The sequence below is a fragment of the Hetaerina americana genome, unplaced genomic scaffold, assembly GCF_022747635.1.
Source record: "Hetaerina americana unplaced genomic scaffold, ioHetAmer1.1.p SCAF_39, whole genome shotgun sequence".
In the NCBI taxonomy this organism is placed as follows: Eukaryota; Metazoa; Arthropoda; class Insecta; order Odonata; family Calopterygidae; genus Hetaerina; species Hetaerina americana.
The window spans coordinates 3003892-3018417 of NW_027286974.1; the positions used below are offsets into that span (position 1 = coordinate 3003892).

Consider the following 14526-nt stretch of genomic DNA (forward strand, 5'->3'; position numbering starts at 1 on the left):
AAGCTTTAATTCTTTAGTTGAGATACTTATTTAATAACAATAATTTTAGACTTTAATCTTATTGCATCGCATTTTACTCCTGGGTAGTTTTTTTGTAACTAATCCTTTTCTTTACTGTTTTACGATATACTCTGTGTCATTTGTATTTCATTGATACTTAGTCGTACCTTTAATGTATATAGGTTTAAAATTGTTTTAGTTTATCGAGAGAGTACGAGCTATAATACGAGGTTATGGCTGAAAACCAATTCACACCCGCTTGTAGACCACAAAAAAATGACCTTCAGAAGCACTCCTGGTCTTGTGGTATGTGGAAGTAACATTCTCCCCCTTCAAACATGCATGTATGCATAGGTTTGAGGTCGTTATGTTGTTTATCCAGTTTAGTATTTTGAGAAGCGGACGAAGTATTTGAGACGTGTTCTGGTGTTGTGTGCTATATATGTGACAACATTTGCGAGTTTAAACAGCATGATCTTAAAAAAGTGACTCCTACTAAGAGATTCAATCGTCATTTTAAAAGGCTGTTGTTTATTATGAGCACCTCGAACGATGAGGCGAAGGCGTAGCTGTCAATAAGTCAAAATGGATTCGAGAAAAGTCGGGAAGAGTTTGTCAGTGACGGAATGAAACAAAACTTGTGACACGTTGCTGGGAGAAATGGCCTTAACAACGGGTGACTGTCTTGGAAAATAAATAATATATGATTGTGAAACTTAAAGAATTGTACCTTAATGTACTTTTTACTTGTTGATAATTGTTTTCGTTCTAATGGTGTACAGAAATGTGTGCTTTCCTTTGTCAGACTACCCTCTTATCTTCGAAATTTAACGAAAACTGAGAGTTATGTTGTACAGTAGAATAACCTGAGGAAATTTGTGAAAAATGTTTCAAAAAGAATTAAAGCAAAGGAAACAGTAAATGGAAGTAAATTCTAAATGTCTTATTTGGGATGGACTTTGAAAGGTTCCACCGAAAAGGTCGATATGAATCGATATAAATCGATTCTGAGAGAACCAATGCTGTGCTGCCCCTTTTGGCGAAGCCTTGCGGTGATGTGTTGTATTACAAATGTAAACAACGGTGAATGAAATCAATTGACAAACAATGGGCTCGAAGAGCAAATACTTAATATGTAGGTTATGTTTAAGTTATGGGGAAGTTCTGGTTGATATCTGTGAAGGTGAGACTGAACCTGGATTCGAGGTGAAGGAAACAGTCGAAGATTTACTACGATTAGAAGTAAGTTCATTTTTCAACATGCCTCCCCTGCTCATAATAACAATGATTTAACATGTTATGATAAGTGTAATCAGTTTGAGGGTGCATTTTTTGGAAATTTTATGCATTTCAAAGCAGTCGTAAATATATCACTTTTATCTTTTGCCGTGGAATGTATTGTTTACGCGGAGAAAACAGTAGTGTTACATCAAATATGACATTTATACACTATCGGAGGGTTTCTTGAATCGTAAAGTAAAGGAAACGCAATTAATCCCGAACCTCCAACAATTTTTGTCTATAGTTTTCGTTCATTTGGTTCTTATAATAGATCATGTGGTATGCTTGTTGTTTTCGTGACTTTTCGAGTTCGACAATCTTTTACATTGGGGGTAACATCTTTGCTAACTGTCTATTGTCAATCGTTATGGGCATTACTGTGCAAAACGTCTCAGAATACATATCTGAAGGAAATATTAAATGAGCAACTGCGCTTATGCTGGCACATATGAAACAAATGGAATTGTGAACCGGTATTATTTCTGTAACTATGGTAATTGTGACGTAAGGATTTAATGGTAGCGTCCTTCGGAAAGTGAATAATTTTAATGAGTTCCCGGGAAACGAAGGAATATTTCAGTGTTATTCTAGTGTGAGTTGTGAAATAACTGATACGATGAACTTAGAAATCGGAGTTTGTTAATATATGTGTTGCAAATAGCCACGCGGAGCTGTTATTTACTTGAGATACCTAGCCGAATCATTCGTCGGCCCTCCAAAGTTGTTGTGTTCTCCGAATTGTGAGAATTATAGGCTGCTATCCGTGCATTGCATGGGAATGGCACAATTCCTAATATCAGCGTTCTCTGAGTACGGCCGGGTGGTGTATCAGGTACTGTCGGAGAACGGGACAACTGGCTTCTAGATGATTTATTGTCCTAGTCTCATAGGTATGTGTGTGGCATTATTTAAGGGGAATAGAGCCATGTTCTTTTTTACAAATAGTACTTATAAATAAACAACACGCACAAGGGATCGCTGTTATAGCGAGGCAATAGCAAGAGTCGTCTGCAGTGGGCAGACGCTCGCAATGTAGGGTTAATCGCACAGGGACCTTAGCTATTTCTTTTGAATAATAATTAATATTTTACTTAACTTAGTTGGTGACCCACTTCCCAAGATTACGATACCATATGCTACTAGACAATTAAATAGACCATAGTGTACAGTGTTTTTAAAACAACCATACTAGCAGTATGCTTCAGAATTTAATGTATTTACTTAGATGTGTGAAGTGGAAGCCCCATTACAGGTATCTATAAAAGTGTATTCCAAAAAAATTTTTCGTCATTAATAACTTTACAGTTGCTTGTCGTAGGGTGAGAAGTATTTTTATCAGAATGACAGGTTTTGCAGAGAATATCACGTCCTGAGTATTAGTTTAATTAAGAATAAGGTCAATCCCATAGTACCACGTGTCCATGTCGTGAATAATGGATTCGCCTTAACAGCTGCTTATATGAAACCATAAACACAGTAGTAATCAACCAATGAGAAGGTCAGTTTGGTATGGTAGATGGTAGAGTTCACCCTATTTATGGTGTTTTGTGAAATCCATAGATTAGCAGGATATTAATTAAGGGGGGCCAGAGTTGCTTAATAGTACAGTGTGCCGGTTATGGTTTCCCAGGAAGATCTGGTGCTATCCGAATAATAATCAGAAATAGCTTGGGTGGAGCTGAAGGTGCCACCAGAGTGCCTTGCCCAGGAATCGAACCCGGGACCCTCCGGTCAGCTGTCCAACCCACTGGACTACACCGCGACCCAACACATATATATATATATATTACATATATATATATATATATATATTACATATATATATATATATATATGTAATATATATATATATATATATGTTATATATATATATGTGTGTATATATATATATATATGTAATATATATATATTATATATATAAATATATTATATGTATATATATATATATATTTATCATAGCTGCTTAAAATTTCGCCGTCATAAATGATGACTCTAAGTCCCCGTGGATGGCATCCAACTCACCTTTGATTTGGGCAGACGTACAAATAATTTTCAATTACATCTCGATACTCTAATTATATTCCGATTCCCAACAAAAGAAAAAGTATTGATTGAATTGAGAGAGTGCTTACATCTAGCAGTAATGAATAAATTGAAAAAAAAGAAACTCCACTAGCCGTAAACAGTTAACATTTCAAAAAAAGTTACAGATGAGATAAATTCTTGAGAAAATGCACGGGAGATGCCACGAAAGTAACTCTTAACGGAGTCATCCGCTAATGTGCATTTCAATTTAACAATTTTTAGAGGGCTTAAGAGAGGACGCCTCGATAGCTTGACTGGCTAAAGCACTCAGACCGGACATCGAGAGGGCTCTCGGTTCGAATCCCGGTCAAAGGCGAATGATTTTTTTACCCTGAAATTATTGCGTACGAATGAGATTAGTTGGCTAAGGCCACAAGTTCAAAGGATGGAAGGCGAAGGGTAAATAAGGAAAGGGATAAGAAAGGTGAATATGAGTACATATATTTTGGCCACGGAGTAGCCCTCTTCAGTGTACTGAAGGTGAATTGTCCCGACAACCCAAGTTGAAGTGAAGAATCGGTCAAAGGCATGCGATGAATGTATAAAAAAACCATAAACACAGTAATCAACCCTGGAAGGTCGGTTTGGTATTGGTGTTGGTAGAGATCACCCAGTACTAAGTCCTAATTACGGCGTGTGAAAATTCACACATCAGGGTATTAAGGGGGGCCAGTTCCTTAGTACACTGTGCCGGGTATGGTTTCCCAGGAAGACCTGGTACTATCCGAAAAATCACTTTAGCTTGGGTGGAGCTGCAGGGGCCCAGAGTGCCTTGCCCGGGAATCGAACCCGGGACCCTCCAGTCAGAAGGCCAACACTCTACCCACTGGACTACCGCAACCCTCCGATGGATATATATAGTGTGAAATGTTTGGGATAAGAAGACGGGAGCCAATAGACTGAACTTTTGAGCGTACGTTTGTGGGGTTTGGGAGAAGTATAAGGCAACCAATGGACAAAGTGGGCTTTGAGGAAAGGGTGGGGAAAGGGAAGAGTGTTTACAGAGACGGAAGGGAATACCTCTTAAATCGGGGAATTGGCCTTAAGGTTGAAGATTGAAGGGATTAGAAGAACAAACCTTAATCTCATTTGTACTTTGTATTGAAAGTTAAACTGTTAACGACTATTGGAGTGTTTTTTATTTATTCAATACCACAAAATAGCTCTCGACAAACTCAAAACGATTGTCAAAACACAACCGACTGTTCAAAATGGATGAAACTTCAATGGGAATAAGTCAACACATTCATAAAACACTTATTAAAACTTCTGTTGAAGATAAAATCCAGCTCCATATTGAATTCCTAAAGGTCACCCTTGTTTACACATACATTTGTTGACCGTAGCCACAAAACCCTGCGCTTGTTGGTCCCTGAAATGAATCAAAAAGGACATAAGTGTACCCTTGAAGAGTGTTTTTTTGACCTATTTGTTTGTGTCCTTCTCACAGGTCGTTCCCGGGGGTGACCTACCATGGCACGTCTGCCTCAACTGTGTGGACAAGTTGGAGGAGGTCAGCAACTTCAAGTTCAAGTGCATCTCGTCGAACAGCGCCTTCGTCCAGCGCTTCTCAAAGCCACGTCCGTCCCCACAGGTGCCGAAAGCCAAGACCACGGCACCTTGCGGTACGGCACTGGTGAGTGGTGGCGTCGGAGATGCACCAAACGGTGTCAATTGAATCCCAACCCCCTTGAAGCCCTGCAAACACTCCAAAACCGTGGTTTGGCTTACTTCTTCCCATTGCACAATCCTTGTCAAGCTGTTTTTAACATTTAATCACAGTTTCTGTGGCTTAATTCCCCGAGCGGGAAGCGAAATTTCACACGACAGCGATTTGTTATTCATTTAAATCTGCCGTGACGAAAAACTGGGAGCAAGAGATGCTTCTTTTACAAAATAAATCATTATGTCACTGACCTTGACCTTTCCAGACGACGGCAATCCGTGTGCCGGGCTGTACTATGCTCACCTAACGGAAGAAATGTGTGCTCTATAAACTCCACTAACTGTGGCATTATTCTGGTTACGTTTGGGTGTACCCCCTTCGTAAATATGAGTAATTCAATTATATAATTGTTTAAAGAATTAATTTATTGAAGAGCTTTGCACAAACTCTTAATATTCTTCAAAGTACTCTTTACTTGGGCCTCCACTACACATTTGTTCCAGCAACTTCTTCAAAGTACTCTCTCCTATTCATATTAGGCTACGCCCCCTTATCCTTTGAGTTTGAAAACTATTTTTTTAATTAACAATCATTTTTCAAAGTAATTTATTGAAGAGATGTGCTAAAACTCCTAATATTCTTCAAAGTACTCTTTTCTTGGGCCTCCACTACACATTTTATCCGGCAAATCTGCCATAGTACCCGTACGTGCCCTGGAAGGCATCTTCCGAGGACCTCTCTCTCGCAAAAGGTCTTCTAGTCACAGAACTAACTGATTGGATCTCTTTTATGTATGGATAATAAGATGGGTTCCGTCTCAGGGCTGCCTTTAATCCGAGGGAACGCAAAGAAGTCTCTGCTGTGAGTGACGTCAGGACTATATAGATGGATAGAGTGGAATGGGTGGGACAGCATTGGCCTGCCCTGGTGTATGGCTAGGAACTATCAGGCTTATAGCTGCTAGTTCCTAGCCAACAATTCAAAAAACTCGAAAGCAGACAGCAAGTTCGGTTCCTTCGGCATAGGCACCTGCTCCACGTGGTTCTATCCCAACATTACCAATAGGTGCGGTGTGGGAAATTCAATTGCATTAATTTTGAAACGCACCCTGTATGTATATATTGAACAGCACAGTTGATAACGGACATCCCATGCCATACACCTATTCCTAAAGCACTGCCCATCTGGATTCATTCCATCCCATACTCGCACCTGACAGCATTCGTACAGACTTAAATCTGTACGGGTTATAATTAGGTTTAGTCTATCCCTATCCGTCCAATCTATATTCCACCTATTTCCTACAATATACCCTCATTAGTTTGACCCAATTCTCATCGTATTTCTATTTCTAATCTTGATTGATACTCTAATCTTCCATCTTTCTCTTAGATCTTTCAGTTTCAAGTATTATCTTACCCCAATTTATAATCTCTTAATGTTGTTAAAGCAGATCTTCTGTTCTTACTTCACGATGGTAATCTTTTAGCCTTCTCGTAAGTATAGTTCAACGTTACCCTTCCTTTGTTTAAAATCTTATCTTCATTTCATTCTTTAATTCCCCCCAAACAACACGATCGAAATCTTTCTTTGAAATCCAACTATCGTGAGTAGAATACTCGGGTTTTTCTTAAAAATGGCAAAATGTATGATATGTTTTATGCAGAAACAAAATAGTAATATTTTTAAAGAAACATTTTGAGAAATGATTATAATTAAATTTCCCGCTTTTTCGTACTTTGATGAAAAATATGTGTACATTTAGTTAATAAATGCATTTTTTGATAAAAAAAAGATCTTAACCTACAAGGTCTGTACAGTTAGTATCTGAACTGGTTCCAAAAATCAATATTTATTGCAGTTATCATTACAATTACTTAGTAATCTTCCAAATACATTCCTCCTGAATTGATCTAACTTTAGTTTGGGACAATTGTATAGACGGTTCCGACTTAAAGGCCGGTCTCCTCACTGATAAAGGCGATGGTTAAATGCCCGCGTCAGAGTCCAAAACCTTTTTCACTTTGGCCACCTGAGCATCGGTTCGAGCGGTCGTCGGGCATCCGACGCGGTGCTCCCGGCCTTCCTTAATCATTTTGTGCCACTCAAAAACTCTTATGCGGCTTCAGGCATCATCCCCATAAGCCTGTTTAATGAGTTCCAAGGGTCTCCGACGCGAATTTCCCGAGTTTAACGCAGCCTAACTTCACAGCGTAGCATTGCTCGACTGAGAAGTCCATATGCTGGCTCGACGACGTCACAAACAATCACACGTCACAAATATCCACCTCCTGTCTCTCAACGCATGCCCGGAAGTGACTGAACTAAAGTGCACCTGAATGATGGGGGACCCCATCTACCAAGTAGTAGTAGTATATATGGGAGGCGACCGACAGCTAAGGTCATTTGCGCCATAGGGGATGGACAGGAAAGGATGAAGGGTGGAGGGTAACCCGGTGTCGGCATTAGCCCACTCTTTAGGCCTAACTTCACAGCGTAGCGTTGCTTGACGGAGTGCTTTATCTACTGGCGATACGACATCACAAGCAATCACATGTCACAAAAATAATCCACCTCCTGTCTCAACGCATGTCCGGAAGGCGATTGAACTGAAGTGCTCCTGAATGATGGGGGACCCCTCTACCGAGCTGACCAGTTGGACCCCCATCCATCTCTCCCCGTTGAGGCTACAGCGAACCAGTCACGATACTTATTGTACAGACACTGTACGTTGAATATTGGAGGAGGAAGTTGGTTGGAATAGGTTGGGGGGAGTATTATTATAATATATTTGATAGCAAGACCGAGGAGATCAAGATTGGTGCTCGGGCTAATGTACTGGCTTCCCACCCAGAGGGCCCGGGTTCAAATCCCGGCGGTGGTGTTGAATATTTTTCAGAGAGGGTATCTCGATCCCTACTTGAGGTGCTTTGTGGAGGGCACTTTGAGTGAGTACGCCGTCCGTCGGATGGGACATTAAACTGTTTGACCCCTTGGTGCCTTTCGTAGTCAGAGTAGGCTGATGCCTGACGCCGGGTTTCTCTCTCCACCCTTCATCCTTTCCTGTCCATCCCCTCTAAGCGCAAATGACCTCAGCTGTCGGTCACAGCCTCCCCTACATAATACTACTACTACTATTGGTGAGATGGAGGAGGGGCATTTTGGGAAATAGATAAGGAAGAAAAGGGTTTGGGATTGTATTTCAGATCCTCGTTGCAATGTCTTAAAGGGTTTAGGTGAGACATTCATTCGCTGCGGAAGGGAGAGGGTGCGAATGGATTGATTGACGAGGATAGGAAAGAGAAGAATTGTTGGCACAGATCAACGTCAGTTCCTGTCCCCAACGAAAGGGATTAGGAATCCACCAATGAACGAAGAGAACCCTGGACGGAATATTCACGTAATTCCCTTTAAGACAGACCAGTAAGACTCACGTTCGATTGTTTGCAGTTCAGAATTTATGGAAACATAACTCAATATCAGACGGAAAAAAGAGATCAAAAGTATTTCGATTTCAACACTTAGTGCATAGAAAATTAAACTGTTTCAGGGTGAAATACATGTGTATATATATACATATATATATAATTCCAAGGGCTTTGTATATCCAAGAATATGTTGTGAATTAATGGGCCTATTTTCTCCAAGTGAGTTTAATTCATATATATATATATATATATATATATATATATATATACACAAATATATATATATATATATATATACAAATATATATATATATACAAATATATATATATATATATATATATATATATATATATATATATATATATAGAGTACATTACACAGTAACAAACAATATAGAAACACAAAAAAAAAGATCACCTACACGTAGTTTCTTGATAATTTCAAGGGAATTCAACTCCGTCTTCATCGGAAAATATAGAAGTAATCATTCCTTCTCTATCTTCCGTTGAAGATGGAGCAGAATTCCGTCAAAATTATCAATAAATAACGTGTTCCTTTTTTTTGTGTTTCTATATTGTTTGTTACTTACTATATGCTTTGTTATTACTGTAATGTACTATTCGCCACTTCCGTGTAATGTCTACGAAAGCATATATATATATATATATACACACACACACACATATACATATATATATATGTATATATACATATACATATATATATATATATACATATACATATATATATATATATACATATATACACATATATATTGCATATTGGTATTGATATTGCATTGACGTGCCATTCCTTTCTTTGCCAGTCCTTGGCACAGCGGCATATGCCCGTTGTCGATGGAGCACCAAGCACCATCAAGGTGGAAGATGGAGAGCCGTTGGTTTCGGTTTGCCCTCTCCGCCAAGATGGCAGTGGCATCAGGAGGGGGTCGAGCGGCTCTACCGCGGCATCGCCTTCATCCGAGGGGAAGGCGGTTTATTTCAAGGCCGACGACCCCAGGGAATTGGTGCGGAGTGAAATGGATGACGAACCGGTGAGTTTCGTGGTTTTGGATGTACGGCAGCGTTGAAATGAAATGGAAGAATCAATATATTTGCAAATGGAAGTGCGAAAGTAATGATTGGGAATAAGTTGCATGGTGTCTGTCCAATAAATACGCAAACTGAGGACATATTATAACACACTTAACATTTGGTTTTGAATTTATATTGAGTCCTCTACATATAAGCACACATTTATACAGGGTCGCACCCAAAAGTGGTAGGACTGATTTTTTTACAAAAATTTTATCGACGATATACTTACATCGACTTAATAATCTTCAAAGTATGCTCCTTGAGCTGCTACACACTTAGTCTATAACGTTGCTCCCATTCCCCCGTGTACACCCGCTGGAAATTTTCTTAATGGGATGCCGTTGATGACCCTCATCGAAGCCTCTTGAACGGCCTTTATCGAGTCAAAACGTCGTCCCTTGAGCTGTCTTTTCATCAGGGGAAAGAAGAAGAAGTCCGGTGGTGGCAGATCGGGAGAATAGGGCGGGTGCGGCAACGTGGGAACGCCGTATTTGGCCAGGAGCTGTCTGACGACGAGCGCGCCATGGCAGAATTTTCGGCACCATCTTGGCGCACACCTTGCGCATGGCCAAATCCTGTGAAATAATGCGTTGGACGTTGGATGCAGACAGACCCAACTGGTCTGCAATTTCTTCACTGGTTAAGCGTCGGTCTGTGTCCTCACTCTGTCCACATTCGTGTCGGTTCTTGCCGTCTGGAGCGATGGTCGTCTTCAACGAGCTCCCTACCCTCTTTAAACAACTTTTGCCACTCAAATACTGTGGAACGGCTTAAGGCAGTGTCCCCATAAGCCTGCTTGATCATATCGAGGGTCTCAGTTTCCGTCTTCCCGAGTTTCGCACAAAACTTCACGGAATAACGTTGCTCTAAATTCAGATTCATTTTGTTTTTCATTGCGGACCAAAAACTTGCTTCACTAAAAACGGTGTCCTCACTCAACGACAGCCCGCAGGCGACTGAGGTTGTTGTCGGTCTGTTGCTAAGAGCCCCCTCCACCTTACCCTGCCAGGCAGACCCCCCTCCACCGCTCTGTTCGTGCCGGAGAAAATTAGTCCTACCAATTTTGGGTGCGACCCTGTATATGGATGGGTTTTGCTGTTGTGTTGTGTCCTTGCTTCCCTTCCCTTTCCTTCCTTCTTATTCTCAGAGTACTCTCCCTTCGAAATCCCAGAGAAACTGCTTTGGAGATACCACAGCAGTAACTTTTAAACGGATTCAAACGCTAAGGGGTGCATTTCAATTTAACAATTTCAGAGCGTGAATAAAAATGGGATTTGAACCGGAATCCCTCTCAATGTCCGGTCCGAGTGCTTTTACTGTACTGAGGCATCTCCAAAGCAGTATCTTTGGAATTTGTATCAAAGGAATAAACTGCATATAAGTGTTTAAAAGAGACTGACAGTTTCACAGAGTTCAAGAGAGAGGACACCTTAAGATAGCTTAAATGTCTAAAAGAACTCAGACTGGACATCAAGAGAGATCCAGGTTCAAATTCCAGTCAAAGGCAAATAATTTTTAGTCACACTTTGAAATTGTTGCATTCTCTCTCCCTCTCCTTAATTTATTTGTATTATTCCAGGCTATGTCTATGCCTCCTTGTTCCAATTATTCTCATTATTATATTCTCCATCTTCTAATCTTATTCTTCTAGTCCATTCAAAATACCGTTTAATAGTAATATTAATAATATAGAAGCACTCACCTCCTTTGGAAGAAGTCCTCTTCCTCCTCCACTTCACTTTAATTTAATTAAGAAGGCAGCAGTTCTATTTTTATATCTAAGGCTCTCTTCCATAAATTGATTAATCAGTAGTTTTCTATTGTTTCTTCTTTGCTTTACTATTGATTGTATCTCTCTCTCTTATCTATTCTTTCTCTACACACACACACGTCATCATATCAATCGCCATATTCTTGATGTCCCCAAAGTGTCATTTGATACACACGCAATATCCCCCTCTTCATCATCACATCACATCTTCAATTGGGATATTTTATATTCGATCAATATATGCAGGGTTCGTCCGGAAAATAAGTGTACTGAGCTCAGGAAAAAAAATTTATTACACTTTTATGCACCGCATGAACAATTAATGAAAAAGTCAGGTGAGCCTTTATCTGTGCACGGAATGAAGTCGAACTTAATGAATAACTGATCGAAGCACTTTTCCAATTTATAATTTTTTTTTTATTTTTACGACTCGGTTTCGATGTATTACATAATCATTACCTAATGGTGATGTAATACATCGAAACCCGGGCATAAAATTTAAAAAAAAAATTATCAAGTGGAAAAGTGCTTCGATCAGTTATTCATCATAATACAGAGTACACGTACAAACAAACGATAGACTCTGGACCGATCAAATATTCCACTCTAAACTAACACGAGCAAAGAGGAAAAAAACCTTAAAAGTCTCAACGGCTCCTCTTTTAATCATTTGGTATTCTACCCGTTAAGGTAGATTTTGAATAGACACAGACAACACAAATGTCCTATAGTACAGGGTTCGTCCGGAAAATAAGTGTACTGAGCTCAGGAAAAAAAATTTATTACACTTTAACATATCTTAAGCTAATATTCCTCAAAATAGGACCCTTGTGAGTCGATACACTTGTTCCCGCGGCGTTCCCATTCCTGGAACGCTCCCGCGAAGGCATCATCGGGAACCTCTCGAAGACTCGTCGTCGACCTCTTCTCTGCCCTCCACAAACTATCTTCGGGAACAGAAAGAAGTCTCTAAAAAATGTGGATCATTTTTGCAGTGATCCGGAAGTTGTGTCGCGATTTCCAAACGATTGAGTCTTTGATCATCACTGAGCACTTTCGGCACCAACTTTGCAAAAATTTTTCGCATCTGTAATTGCTCCCTAATAATCTCGTGCACTATTGTTTTTGGCACATTACACTGCTCTGCTATCATCCGAACACTAAGACGACGATCAGAGTTCAGTACATCGCGAACTTTTCGCACATTTTCGTCCGTGAGTGTCGTTGATGGGCGTCCAGGCCGTGGTTCGTCGTCGACCTCTTCTCTGCCCTTCACGAACATCTTGTGCCACCGAAAGATCATGTTTCTGGACATGGCTGACTCCCCGTAAGCCTGGTTAATCATACCGACAGTTTCGGTAGAGGATTTCCCAAGCTTTACCGCAAATTTGATGGAATAACGCTGCTCCAAAAACTTCGGCATCGCGTTCCGTGACGTGGGTCGAGCGTGGAGGTTCGCGTTAACAGAGCTCCTCACTACACCACAGCTCAGAGCCGACTGCCTTTTTCAACGTCGCTTGCCAACATACCCCCCTCCAATCACAGCCCATCAGAGCGGTGCTGGGAGCGCCTGGAGCGGCGTGCCCAGCCCAGGAGTCAGTACACTTATTTTCCGGACGAACCCTGTATGAAAAAGTTGCAAAATGGGGCAAAGATCTATTAATAATATAACACATGGTAGTAGTAGTAGTGGTGGTATCAGTGTATTGTGTGTGTGTTTGGGCAAATTTTGATTGATTTTCCATCGGAATTCAGTTCTCCACTATTCATCAGCTGACATCATGATTCAGATCACAGTTTATTATTATAATGACGTACAATAAGGAAGGACAAACGGGGGACCATTGCGCTCACACGATCAATGTTGTTGTATCAACGTCAAACACAGGTGATAGGAATGTCTCAAATAGGCCTTGCTCTATCATCAATGGCATCTTGTCTTTGGGCAATCATTTGAAAGCACTTATTAATCCACTTCGAAAAGGGATGTTCTCTTCTTCAGAGCATTGTCACTGCATTAAACAGCCGTCAGTGCCTTTCAACGTAATTTCACGTGATAACTTGAACCATCGCATTTCACCGTAAAAACTTCATACGCTGATTCATTGCTCCCGTCATTTCGTCCTTAAATTTCCATTTTCAGACGGCAAACGGTATTAAAAAAAAGAAAGGGCAACAACAGCAGAGTAATGAACATAACTGGCACATTGAACAGTTGCCGATCTGACAGAGGATATCTTTTCCCTAAGCTGTCTCCATCATGGAAGCAGTTTCTGAAGCAGTCTCGCCAAGTTTCTCGCACCTGAACTTGATTTCGCAAATCTTTGTTCTGACGAGCACTGAATTTTCACTTGGATCACCAAGATCAATGGAACAACTAACTCTCACAGACCCATGGCCCCTCTCATCTATATCCAGTTCCTCAGAGCACACCGAGCAACGGAACACTGCTTAGCTGGGTTCCCACACTGCCACTTACGACCGCTCCAATCACAGTCCGACATGCAGTCCCTTCAGAAATCAAATAAATCAATGGCATTACTTCAAGTACATACCTTGTACACATAAAGGACATACCTAATATGGTATTTCATCGAAACATCTTGCAATAGAATCAGGAGGATCGTTCTCTTATCCTTGGCTAAGTTATAACCTTTTTCTGTCGACTAGTTTTGTTTAAACTGTGACATCATTGACTTGTCCTGATGATGTCACAGTGTAAACGAAACTAGTCGACGAATAAAGTTTATTCTGTAGAAATCAAAGATAATTTTATTTTTCCTAATTTAAAAATGGAATTCTACAAAGTTAAGGCCTCAACCATTCAGAGTTACCAAGATCCCGTCCTCGAGCAGTCTGCAGCAATCCATGGGAAGCCCTTTCCTTCGTATTTCAGTAAAAGAACACTTCGAAGAGGATGATCCATGATGCGTTTCCATGTGCATCTGTTTGCGTATCTATTGTACAGACCACGTGTACCGCGGCATGATGAAAGGAGAGAAATTGAACTTCAAATGGGTGTGGACGTAAGGGTGTTGTGGTATACGGCATTGCTTGTACCTCATTCAGTGTTTGATTTTCAGGATGAATGCGATCTGGACTCGAAGGAGGGCGTCCGCACTGGACGGGACTTTGATCAGGACACCTCCGACGAGGGCTGCAACAGCTCAGCTGCTGCCACCTGTGGAGAGACCCGC

At 40.6% G+C, this 14526-nt stretch overlaps 1 protein-coding gene across 1 annotated transcript in view; it reads left to right on the forward strand.

Moving 5' to 3' along the window:
* Positions 1 to 1107: 1107 nt before the first annotated feature.
* The window catches only part of LOC139691715 (uncharacterized), a 24081-nt gene continuing 10662 nt past the window's right edge, over positions 1108 to 14526 (forward strand). Inside the window, exons 1-4 of the mRNA XM_071589567.1 lie at positions 1108 to 1242; positions 4817 to 5002; positions 9288 to 9515; positions 14413 to 14526. The exon at positions 14413 to 14526 is cut by the window's right edge and continues 32 nt beyond it. Of these exons, the coding sequence (XP_071445668.1) occupies positions 1108 to 1242; positions 4817 to 5002; positions 9288 to 9515; positions 14413 to 14526 (663 nt within the window). The remainder of the gene's footprint in view (positions 1243 to 4816; positions 5003 to 9287; positions 9516 to 14412) is intronic.